At 41.4% G+C, this 13084-nt stretch overlaps 1 protein-coding gene across 2 annotated transcripts; it reads left to right on the forward strand.

Annotated features, from left to right (window-relative positions):
• Positions 1-2090: 2090 nt before the first annotated feature.
• NUDT11 (nudix hydrolase 11) lies at positions 2091-8906 on the forward strand. Of its 2 annotated transcripts, XM_023633512.2 has the most exons (2): positions 2091-3238; positions 7197-8906. In XM_023633512.2, coding segments are annotated over exons 1-2 (495 nt in total). In that variant the 5' UTR covers positions 2091-2744; the 3' UTR covers positions 7198-8906. The 2 variants fall into 2 exon arrangements, with proteins under 2 accessions (XP_023489280.1, XP_070112821.1); XM_070256720.1 differs by lacking the exon at positions 7197-8906 and having other exon boundaries at positions 2350-3724.
• The last annotated feature ends 4178 nt before the right edge of the window (positions 8907-13084 follow it).

Raw genomic sequence — 13084 nt, forward strand, 5'->3', positions numbered from 1 at the left:
GGTGAATAATAAAATTATTTTATGAAATTCTGGGGGAAAAAAACTAATTTGAAATTTTTCTCGTCATTGTACTAAACTTGTAAGTTGTGGATGTCTTATCCCGAAACACGCTATGACTTTGCCAGTGGGAATCCAGCCTGTACATCTTTCCTGATTATAGTGCTGCTATTGCTCTCCCTTCCAACAAATGCGCCCCAAGCAGACGCATATTGCAGAGGCATAATGTGATGGAGAAGTGATGGCATAGACCAGAAAACGGCAGCTCTACCGAGACAAGGAGATAGTACCTGGTAACCGTAAAGCAGACTTGTGACGTGGCGGGGGCCTAGTTGGGCAACCCTTCCCCCCAGACACCAGCCAAATCCCCAGCTTTGCGAGAGTTCCTCTTGGTTTATTCGAATCATCTTTCAAAGCTGAGTACAAGTTTTATCATTTTCTACTACAGTGTCCTAACCATATGTTTTTAGGATCCCTTGCTACTTTATTTATTTTGTGGTGGCTGATAGTGCTACTGTGAATGTCATCATTTCCCCATCCTATTTTTTACACGATTACTGCTGGCATACATGGAAGCTCTTGGTATTTCAAATATCAACATTTCATTCTGCCACTTAAAGGAATTCATTTTTATATCGTTTCTTAGGTGTTTCCCAAGAACATATTCATATCATCTGCCAATAATGACAATTTCGTCTTCTTTACCAAAATGACAGATCTTTTCTCTTTACAATCTCATACACTGGAAAGAATGTCTAAAACGATATTTAAGAATATTGGTGATAATAGGTATATTTGCCTAGATCCTGACTGTAATGGATTTTTTCCTAGTTGTCGAACACTATCTGTGTATGTGTGCGTACGGACCCACCGAGGAATACAGCTAGCTGACATCTATTTTCCTAGTTCGTTTTGAATCATGAGCTGTCGTCCTCCTTCAAATGTTCCTTGATCGTCCACATATCGTTAACAGACGATCAGTTGCGGTAGTGTCTCTACTGGTTGCAGTCCTTCTCATTACGCCTCCGTCTTGCCATTTTCTTCGTATACCACCCGTACCTGTATGTTATGTCATGTTATGCTCTAGATATTGCAGCTGTGTTGCCACCGGGAACAGGATCATTTTTACGAGCTATTTTGGGCATAAATGGAGGGTAGCAGACCCTTGGGAAGCTGAACTACCTTGTTATTTAAAAACTGGACTGTAAGTTTCATGACTCCTTTCCACTTACCTTTCAGATTCAATTTCCCCTCGATGAAGGGGTTATTTCACCAGAAAAGTGAGTTTTCATAATCCTGCTTGGCTGATGCCAGCCAGAGGGTCTGTGGGGAAGACAGAGACAAAGATGCCTAAGCTGCAATAGGGCAAAAGTTAGGAGACATCAGAGGTCTTCTCCATAAGGCTACTGTTAGAGCAGGGAAACAATATACAAGGAAAAATATAGAAGGAGAGGGAAGGCTTGAGGTTGTTAGATTTTTGGCTGTGGGGGGCCACTTCTTGGCCAAGAGGACAGGATGACCAGAGAGGTGAGAGAGCACCAAGTGGCCTTGCTGGAGTCCCCGTCCCACGCCAGGGGCCTTCCAAAAACCAAAATGTAAAGCATGAAGAGATTTCCACAGGCGTGTCTTCCAAAACCCCAACCGGTACTTATCAACGAGAAAGAGAGAAGGGCGGAGTGTGCGGAGGATCGAGGTTCTCGGGACTTAATCAAACACTACTCGGGGGGTTCTCCAGTTGTTGGGCGAATATGGCTCAAAGTGCAAAGGGCTGAACCAAGTAAGGCAAGGAGTTTACTGATGAGGAAACTGAGGAACAGAAGTTAGGTAAGATGTCAAGAGGGGCTCAAGACAAGTGTTAAGCAACGGGCTGTGCCAAGATGCCTGGCAAGGTGAAGAACCTGTTGAAGAAAGAAAACTGTATGACATGACTCAGCAGAGATTAGGTCCTGTTTTGCCAAGAATACCGAGGATCGTTTTGACAAAACTGGGGCCTTGCTCTAAATAAGCCTGTCCTATTCATCGTGGGCGATGGTGATGACGATGCCCTTGATCTTACTGCGTGTAAAAGGACTGCGCGTGTGTGTGTGTTTCCTGCAACCTGGTGGGGTGAGGAGAAACGTCCGGCCACGCCACAGCCACGTTCAGCTCTAAGGCACACGTGGAAAGAACCTGGGCCCAAGGCACAATGCGGTGAATTGAACCCTGGGGGAAGGAGATTCCCAGCCTGAGGCGCGCGGGGCGCCTGCGCAGTGGGCCCCAGGCGCTGCGCGCTGCGGGAGCCGCGAGACCCCCGCCCCCGCCCCCGCCCCCGCCCCTCGCCCGCCAACGTGAACGCGCACGCGAATGGAGACGCGAACGCGCACGCGAATGCGCCTCACCTCGCTCAACCCCTGCCCGGGCGGCTGAGCAGGGAGGGAGGCGCGCGCCCTACCTGCTGAGGGGGCCGCGGGTGGGCTGTGTGCAGAGTGGCGGGCTCCCCGGCGGCGGCGGCGGCTGCGGCGGCGGCTGCGGCAGCGCCACCTCCTCCCTTCGGGCGTCTGCGCTCGGGACCCTCCGCCGCGCGAGGGACGGACTGACTGACGTACCTCGCCCGCCCCCGCCCCCGCCTCATCTTCCCCTAGGCTCCGGGGCTCCCCGGCTGAGGCGCCTCTCTCTCCCCGCCCCTCGCCCTCGGCCCTTCCTCTCCCGGCACCTCGGGCGGCGGCGGCCAGAGCAGCAGCGAGCGGCGGGAGCAGGCGGCCTCGAGGATGAAGTGCAAGCCGAACCAGACGCGGACCTACGACCCGGAGGGGTTCAAGAAGCGGGCGGCGTGCCTGTGCTTCCGGAGCGAGCGCGAGGACGAGGTGCTGTTAGTGAGCAGCAGTCGGTACCCGGACCGCTGGATCGTGCCGGGCGGGGGCATGGAGCCCGAGGAGGAGCCGGGCGGCGCGGCAGTCCGAGAGGTGTACGAAGAGGCGGGAGTCAAGGGGAAGTTAGGCCGGCTCCTGGGCATTTTCGAACAGAACCAAGATCGCAAGCACCGAACGTACGTGTATGTACTGACTGTCACTGAGATTCTGGAGGATTGGGAAGATTCGGTTAGCATTGGGAGGAAGCGAGAGTGGTTCAAAATCGAAGATGCGATCAAGGTTCTCCAGTGCCACAAGCCCGTGCATGCCGAATATCTGGAAAAACTAAAGCTGGGCGGTTCCCCAACCAATGGAAACTCCGTGGCCCCGTCCCCGCCAGAGAGCGATCCCTAGTATGTACGGCTCCTGCACAGACTTCTGCTTTCCGCCTCCCTTAGAATAAATAGTGGCCGGAGCACCCCTGTGCCGTGTGCGGTCTTCGGGGCGGAGGGAGGCTTCTTTTGTTTCCTTGGCAGACCTCTGAATCACGCTTGCAGACCGCCTCAGTTGCCAGGCACTGTTTTCAATTTGCGCGTTTTTCAGATGCTTTGAAAATCGCTTCTGGTAGCGCTGTAACATATTTCGGAAAGCCAAAGCCACGTGGGTTTTTTTTTAAAGGTGCCTTAACTGCTCACCCAGCCCTTGGGGGGGAGCTGTGCGTGTGTGTGTGTACACGTGTGTACGCGCTGTGGTTTGTTCTTTTACGTTTCACACATACTTTGTGTGTGTGTGTGTGTGTGTGTGTGTGTGTGCGCGCGCGCGCACGTGTGCTTTTTTGGTACCATTCTTGTGGTTTGTTTCGTAGGGATCTGATCGCTTGGTTGTGTGGCATCTTTCATTAATTTTTTTTCTTGTTTTCTCGTTCATAGCATTCGCCCTTGTCAGTAAGCCCTTCTGTGATGGGAATTGGTTTAAGCGATCAGTTTTGAATTTAAAAAACATTTAAGAAATTTTACATCTTGTGCTCTTTCCGCACTGGACCATAATTTGATCTCTAGAAATTTAATCTAGTTTGCCCTTTTCGGAAATTTCTTTATTCTTATGTAGATAATTTGACTTTCAGAAAAAAAATTTCTCACCTGGTAATTTTTCACTGCTTACTTGAAATGGCCGTTTCCCCATTTTCCCCCTACAAGCACCAACGAAGTTTAACAAAGTGTTACTTCTTAGGAAGGTATTGTTGGCCAAGCACATCCCGAGGTGTACATATTAGCATGAAAACTGTGTTCGTGGAGTATGATGTAGCATGCTCAGCCTCCAACTCCATTGCCTTTTTCTTAATACCCTAGAAGAAGCATAGTTCTCTAAATGTAAGTTAGTTTTTGGAAGAAAGTTATTTCCCACGTTTGAATTTGGGATATTCCAGTTAAACTTGTCTGAGTGCCAGTAGCCAGAAGAATGGAATCTTATATGGTAATTACATCCCAATTAAGCGAGTTAGCTTTCTTGATATTCAGCTGTTACAGACTTCTCAGTGTTAGGGCAGTTTCTCTTAAACATTTAGGATAAACGTTTGTTCTCACAGGACAAACTTTGCGGTACCGAATTAAAAGATCTTACATTTGCCTTGATACTTGCTTGCGACCAAGAGTCCCGTCTGAAATGCATAGGTCTCTCTTCTCTAACTATTTTTATTTCCCTAGCCATGTCAGTAGTTAAGTAGAGGGAAAACCAAGTTTGTGAAGAGAGTATTAGGGGTGGAAAGGTCATTCCATATATAACACTTAAGCATTTTTAAAACATTCTACTAGTAAATAATGAGTATAAAGTAGAAAATAATGGTTATTAAAAACATTTTGCTACTCCTCAAAGTAAGCTGTTTTTAAACACAAGTACTGCTAAAATTTTAATAGAGTTACCATTTGTTAAAAAAATTAGTATTTTACTGTTGCAACATGCATACAGAACAATGCACAAATCTTAAGTGTACAGCTTAATAAATTTTTACATAGTGAACACATACATGTAGCCAGAATCCAGATCAAAAAATTAACTTTGCCTGTAACTCAAAAGCCCACTGCATTCCTCCCCCTAATTAGTACTCCACCTTCCTATCTTTTAAGACCATAGAATAGTTGGTTTTGAACTTTATATGGTGAATTTTAGAATATATACTCTTTTGTGCTGCTCCTTGCGTGCTTTGCACGTTTTACTACTCTTCAGAATACTCAAATGTTTTTCTCCATTTGTTTTGCATTGTAATTCTAAAAATTACTAATATTTTCATATGATTGCTGCTAAAAAGTGGGCTCTGTTGCACTTTCTAAAGAAATTTGGTGCCACTGTTTTGAAAACATCTTATTACACATTTAAGTACAGATAAGCAAAGTACAAGTTTCAATTCACAATATATTTTCTGTAGTATTGCTATCAAAGTAAACTAAAAGAATAAGTGGGTTTTTAAAACAAATGACAGTTTCATTATCGGAATTATATAGTTTGATCAAGTATGGTTATTGAGTATTTTTCTGTTTTTCTCTAGGAAACCGATACATATGGAATATATTTGTGCACATAGTTTTTTAATTTCAAACAAATTGACACCAAAATGTTTTCCCCCAATAACTTATTCAAGAAGATTCTTAAATTCTACGTTCACATAACAGATATACTGGATTCTTATTTTATAGATATTTTTGTAGATAAAAACCCCTTCCACTTGAAATGCTGTCACAAATACTTTGGAGGCTTAACTTGTACCTGCTATTCTTAGAGGTAATAATGCATCATCTTATTTAGTTCTTGAATCAAGTATCTGACAAAGGCAAAACTGTACAGTATTCATATTGACCCATTATTAAGAATTATTAGCCTATAAATATGTTGTGGGTTGTTTTTTCTTTTTTTGCCAGAAACATTTAGAATAAGTCATGCTATTTTTCAGGATTGACTGTCAGGTTCATTTAAGTGGTTTTTGTGAAATATTCACTGGAACATAGCCTGGTCAGAATAGTTAAAAGCTCCAAGGAGATTCATTTTTTCTCATCAAGACCAAGAGTTTCAGGCTAAAACAGGTGACCAGAGGTAGTAGGTAGAAAACTTCTACCACTTCAGCGCTCCAATGATTGATATACAGTTGGGATGTTTTTTCCTTTATAGAGTGTTAAAAAGTCACTTATTCATTATTTGTTTTTTTTAGCCCTCCCCTCAATAAAAAAGGACAAAGAGTATTCTTCACAGATAATTGAGGTTTGTAGACATGAATCAGAAATTTATTTTCCGCATGTTTATAAGCGGCTTACATTTTCAGCTGGTCAAATATTTTATTCTTGTTAATGTATAGAGAGAAAACAGAGGTTGATATAGATATCTAGATACACTGGAAATAATTAGTGCTGTGTCCATAATGTATAGAATTCTTTCAAGAAGTTGTGTCTGTGTACCTACACACACACAAATAATGTATATTTAGTTGGGCAGAGCTTTTTCTTTCAGGTGTCCCATGTGGGGGAGCCACCAGACACTAGCAGAGCTTTATCAGTGTTTTCCTGGTTGCTGTCTCCTGATAAACTGTTATACTGTATTTAGAAGATTTTAAATATTTATGAGCAAACAGCACTCTGAGAAGTGGAAAAGTAACTATGGTGACTGAAGTAAAGCACGACGTTTTTATGAGAGAGTTTAATGTGATAGAAAGTACATTGAGGCTTTGAAGTCAGACAGACCTAGGGTTAAAAACTCGTTTCATTTCTTACTCTGTAACTTCAGCCAAGTTAGCTAACTATCTGATGCTTAATTTTCTTGTTAATATAAAATTGGAGATAATAAAAATAGATACTTCATAAACTTCTCCTATGAGAAACCTTTCCTGACCACCGGGGTTAAGATACCCTCTTCTGTGTGTCATGTTCTCACAAGTTCTTATACTTACCTATTTGCATGGCTGTGTGGCCACCAGACCACAAACTCTTTGATGGATGGGAACCAGCCTGAATTATTTCCATAAGCCTAGAGTGCAGAACGTTGACTTCAGCATTTTTTATGTCTCTGATGACCCCCCCTCTCTTTTGCAAAACTTCTAGTATTAGTGCTTTCCTGACTTTTTTGTTTCATAATATATATTGACCTGTAACTCCCTCAGCTGCTGATCCAGTTGGCCACAGTTTTCATCCCCTTTTCCAATACATTCAACTAGTTCCTCATCCCACCTGGTTCTGCATGTAAGAATTGCATCTGCATTAGATAATTCTGTGAAGGCTTTCCAAATGCGAAGTGAGTAATGCAGATAATAGGCCCTTTGTAAATTTGTTGATTTGAGGAAGTGTTAAATTAGTATAAGTCTGCTAATTGTATTTTGGTTTATTTTTCCAGATGAACAGCAAAGATGTTCAGGATTGCTTTGAAAGAATAAATTTTGTGAACCAATAGAATTGTCAAGTACAGCTGGGCGCTTTCGTGTTTCCAAGGAGACAGCTCATCTGGTTTTCCTCCTGCATCCTCCTTCCCTGTCTACTCCACTGACTCCTCTTGCCCTGGTGGTTGTACTATTGTACGTGAACAGACTCTTAATTCAGCACCTATTGCCTTTTGTTATGCTTTTTGATGTCTCTGCCTTCTCCATTAGACTATGATGTCCCTGAGAGCAAGGACCACATTTCCTTATTCTTTGCATATTCTGCATCTGAGACACTACTTGAAATATGGTTGGCATCACTGAAGCTTCTTTGATTAAATTCGTATTTGTAATCACTACATGGCAAACATTCCCCTTCCAATCTGGTGCTAGTAGAGTATCTGTGCTGTCTAGGCACCCTTTGGTGTGGCTTTTCTTTATCAGGTGTTGCAGAAACTTTTCAAGGCAGTCGTAAGATGTTCAAGGACTAGAATTATTACTCATAATTTTATGTCATAATCACACAGTGGTTAGCACAGTTTTAAGATTACCCCATCACTTAGGTCACCATTTTGTAGAACCAGTCCTTTGTGCCACAACTTCAGTGTTTTTGTACTATTGCTAATTTGCTTAAAATTCTATTAAAAAATATCACTTGATATAAAACTATAAAAATAAATACAATGAACACAAGATAATATTGTGAGTTTTTATAAAAATAAATTTTGATGTTTTTGCAATGCCATAACCACTTCTTACATGTAATCTTAATATCTCTTTGAAGAAAAGATTGTGTTTCTTATTTTACAGATTCAGTATGCTCTTATTAGTTGATGCCAGAGCCAGCAAAGACTGCAGTATAGACAGTTTCCAAAGTGAATTATGCTACTTACTTTGCCTAGGTTCCCTTTTGCAGCTCTTACTGATTCGTTGGCCAGTTTTCATCTTCTTTTCCAATACACTCAGCTAGCTCCTCATCCCACCTGGTGCATGTAAGCATGCAGAGGACTGAGAGACAGCTAAATTATTGTCACTTGAAAAAGGCATTCAAAACAGAAAATCGAGAGGGGGAGGCGGTGACAGAAAATGAAGGATTTATAAAGAGAGGACTTAGGTCAGCTGCCTCCAGGAGAGCTACTTTAAAAAAATGACAAAGATGTTTAGAGAAAACTTTATGGAGTTTTTCCATGGGGTTTGTGATGTCAGCACTCTTCCCCAGCTCCCTACAAAGGTCCCAAAGTGGCTTTAATATGGTAGCTTTATTTCTTTTGTTTTATAAAGCAAGTACATTGGAAAAAACTTGGGCTCCATTTTAGTGTTAACACCCTTCCTCATGGTATAGGGGAAATGTATTGATTCTTCCCCCAATCCTTACAGAATTTGAAATAAAAACACGTCTCCCCAATTTATTGATCTTTTTTTAGGTGTGATATGGTACTGTAGTTATGTTTTCTTAAAAATCCTTATCTTTTAGAGAAATGTACTGTAAATTTTACGGATGAAATGATATGCTACCGGTATTTGCTTCAAAATAATCTGAGGGTGGGGTAGGTGAGTGTATAGATGAAACAAAGATGAAAAATTGATAATTGTTGAAGCTGTGTGATGGATATCTGAGAGTTCATTATACTATTCTCTATACTTTTGTATATGTTTGAAATTTTACATAATAAAAATTGAAACAAAAATTCTTGAGTTTACTTGTGCCCCACCCCCATCCCTAAGACTTAAGTCAGGAAGGCTGATCAGAAGATAAGTCTACAGCCTAGTCAGACAAATTCACTCCTCACCTCTAAAGACCTAGGTTTTGTTCCTGAGCTAAACATGTTGGCAGACTTGCTCTTCCCTTAGTGTAAATTCTTTCCTTAGACATCCCCCAGTTCCACATGCAAAAAGACTTTGAGCCCAATCAATATGCCAAACATGACCAGAAAACTTTATTTTTTATTTTTTTATTTTATTTTTCTTTGAGGAAGATTAGCCCTGAGCTAACTGCTGCCAATCCTCCTCTTTTCGCTGAGGAAGACTGGCCCTGAGCTAACATCCATGCCCATCTTCCTCTACTTTATATGTGGGACGCCTACCACAGCATGCCGTGCCAGGCAGTGCCATGTCCACACCCGGGATCCGAACCGGCGGACCCCAGGCTGCCGAAGCGGAACATGCGCAGTTAACTGCTGTGCCACTGGGCCAGCCCCATGACCAGAAAACTTTGAACCCCAGTGCTGAACATAAGCTTAGGTTCCAGATGAGACAACACTCCCCGTTCTGCAATTTATCTTAAAAAAAATTGAATTTTTTTCTGATTACAAAATTAATTAATCTTAATTTCAGGAAATTTCTAAAAAATGAATTAAAAAATCACACATGATCCCCTTACCCAGAATAACCAAGTTTGAAAAAAAATACGTGTGTGTGTATGTGTGTGTGTGTATATATATATATATTTATATTCCAGCCTTTTTTCTTTTCAAATATAAATATATGTAACCCAAACAAAGATGGCACAGGGAGCCCCTTCCACCAGAATATTTCCAAAGATCCATGACCCATTTTACTGTTAAGCACACACCACACGGGCACCTTGCTGTTTCTTAGAATTTTTTAGGCTAACGCTCAGGGCCATTATGGAATCTGTGCTACTTGTGTCCTGTACAAGCACAGCAGTCATAGCACACAACTTAGGTCTGAGATCCAGACCAAGCTTTACTCATCAAGTCCCGATACAGTGTGGAATAGGCCTGTTTGTGTTTTGTTTTGGTTTTTGTTTGCTAATTTCCACACAAACTTTCTACTCACCAAGCACTGAGGCTGGCGGGGGCGGGGCGGGGGGGGGTGGGGGCATCAATTCAGAGGGGGTACCCGTTTAATAGATCACACAATTTCTATATATTGGTTAAAAGTAGGCCTGCTACTACCTTGTTTTCCAGAAATTTCCCTCTGTCTTCTCTGGATTTTCAGCAAGCTACCATACCACTACCTCTCTGCAGCCTCTGACCCTCATGAATTTGTTGCTCTTCTGGGCACAGTGGTTTTCAACTGGTAAACAAGGACACCACCACTCTGGACTGGGGGAATGGAATCCTGTTCTCTTTCTACCTTTTTACCCCAGAATGTGCCCTCATCCTTCCCTAATTTCCTGCAGCACACCAGAGACTAGGCCATAACTTTTAATGAGATTTTATTGAAGATTACCAGATTATGTGAGGCAAATGTAACAAAAAGAACACAATTTACAACCACTGAAAAGGTCAGATCTTTTCTAGGTTCCATTGCTAGACTAGTTCCCTAACACAAGTTGACTCCAAATAGCCCGGAAGTCCCACCCTCTCATTCCCCATCACCACCAAAAACCTGAGAGCCGGCAGTTTCAAATCATGGCCAAAGTGATTTCTATACCCATGGAGAAGGGGAAAGCTTCTTCCGCGACTCAATATCCAAACAGTACTCAAAGTGTCTCAGATTTATATTCCCAGAAGCAAAGACGTGAACCTGAAATCAATGGAATGGATCAAAGGACTAGAATTGATAGGTTAGGGATAGAAATTCAGTTTTATATTACTCCAAAACTCATGCTCTATATTAAGACAAAGAAGAACAGGCAGACAATATCTTATAGTGAACTTGGTGCTCCACTTCTTTCTGGGATGGTCCAAGAAGACTTAACACCATGCCCTGTGTAAACCTACACAGCAGTGTGAAGAAGCAAGCCAGGATCCCTGCAAGTTTAGACTTCTTTGGGGCCAGTGTTGAGGGTATAGAGGACTCAGAACAGGGTTAGTATCAATTCTCTCTTTTCCTTTTGTCTACCCACTCAAACTTACACCTCATTTCTTGGGTGTTAAAAAGACATAAACAGACTGCAAAAGCATTATTAGTAGATGGTACCAGCAGTGACATTTTGCTCTCTAGTGGACATTTTAGGAATTAGCCCAGTTTTGAACGTATTCTACTGAGAGCAAGGAAACCTTTCCCAGGACCACTCTGCTGCACAAGAACTCTGCTATCCAAGTCTATTTATAATTATCTTTTTCTAATACTGAATTAAATCTTAATATGTTCTATATATGAAGAAAGATCCTCTATCATATTCCAATCAGTAAAATTTTGAGTTCTTTAAGCTGTGTTTTTTCATCTAGCTTTAACCTGGTAGATAAATAGAAAAGTGTTTGCATTTGTCTAGTACCTCCAGCCTTACAACTGAGCTTTTGCTGTGATAAAGCTATTCAGAACTTTAGGCCAAGAATTCTGTTCCCTCTAGGGATACATGGTTGAACAAATGAGACATGACCCCTGTCTTCATGGAGCTCTATGTGTATCGGGGAGACAGATACTAAAACAAAAAATTCCAAAACCCTAAAGAATCCACCAAGAAATAATCAACAAATATAGTAAAGTTGCAGGGTACAAAATCAACATGCAAAAATCAGTTGCATTTCTATACACTAACAACAAACAAGCAGAAAGAGAAATCAAGAATACAATCCCATTTACAATTGCAACAAAAAGAATCAAATACCTAGGAATAAATTTAAGCAAGGAAGTGAAAGACCTATACCCTGAAAACTATAAGACAGTATTGAAAGATATCGAAGAAGACATAAAGAAATGGAAAGAGATTCCATGCTCATGATTTGGAAGAATAAACATAAATAAAAGGTCACTATTTACTAAAGCAATCTACAGATTCAATACCATCCCAATCAGAATCTCAGTGACATTCTTCACAGAAATAGGACAAAGAATCCTAAAATTTACATGGAACAACAGAAGACCCCGAATAGCCAAAACAATCCTGAGAAAAAAGAAGAAAGCTGGAGGTAGCACACTCACTAATTTCAAAATATGCTGCAAAGCTATAGTAACCAAAACAGCATGGTACTGGCAGAAAAACAGACACACAGATCAGTGGAACAGGATTGAGAACCCAGAAATAAAACCACACCTCTATGGCCAGCTAATCTTTGACAAAGGAGCCAAGAACATACAATGGAGAAAGGAAAGTCTCTTCAACAAATGGTGTTGGGAAAACTGGACAGCCACATGCAAAAGAATGACAGTAGACCATTATCTTACACCATACACAAAAATTAACTCGAAATGGCTTAGAGACTTGAATGTAAGACCTGAAACCATGTAACTGTTAGAAGAAAATATAAGCAGTACACTCTTTGGCACTGGTCTTAGCAGTATCTTTTCAAATACCATGTCTACTCAGGCAAGAGAAACAAAAGAAAAAATAAACAAATGGGACTACATCAGACTAAAAAGCTTCTGCATGGCAAAGGAAACCATCAACAAAATGAAAAGACAACTCACCAACTTGGAGAAAATATATGCATATCATGTATCCAATAAGGGGTTAATATCCAAAACATATAAAGAACTCAGACAACTCAACAACAACAAAATGAACAACCCAATCAAAAAATGGGCAGAGGATCTGAACATTTTTCCAAAGAATATATACAAATGGCCAACAGGAACATGAAAAGATGTTCAACATCACTATTAGGGAAATGCAAATGAAAACGACATTCAAAACTCACACCTGTCAGAATGGCTATAATTAACACAACAAGAAATAACAAGTGTTGGAGAGGATGTGGAGAAAAGGGAACCCTCATACACTGCTGGTGGAAATGCAAACTGGTGCAGCTACTATGGAAAACAGTATGGAGATTTATCAAAAAATTAAAAATAGAAATACCATATGATCCAGCTATTCCACTACTGGGTATTTATACAAAGAACATGAAATCAACAATTCAAAAAGATGTATGCACCCCTATGTTCATTGCAGCATTATCCACAATAGCTAAGATGTGGAAGAAACCCAAGTGCCCATCAACAGAAGAATGGATAA

This window comes from Equus caballus, chromosome X, assembly GCF_041296265.1.
Source record: "Equus caballus isolate H_3958 breed thoroughbred chromosome X, TB-T2T, whole genome shotgun sequence".
Taxonomy (NCBI): Eukaryota; Metazoa; Chordata; class Mammalia; order Perissodactyla; family Equidae; genus Equus; species Equus caballus.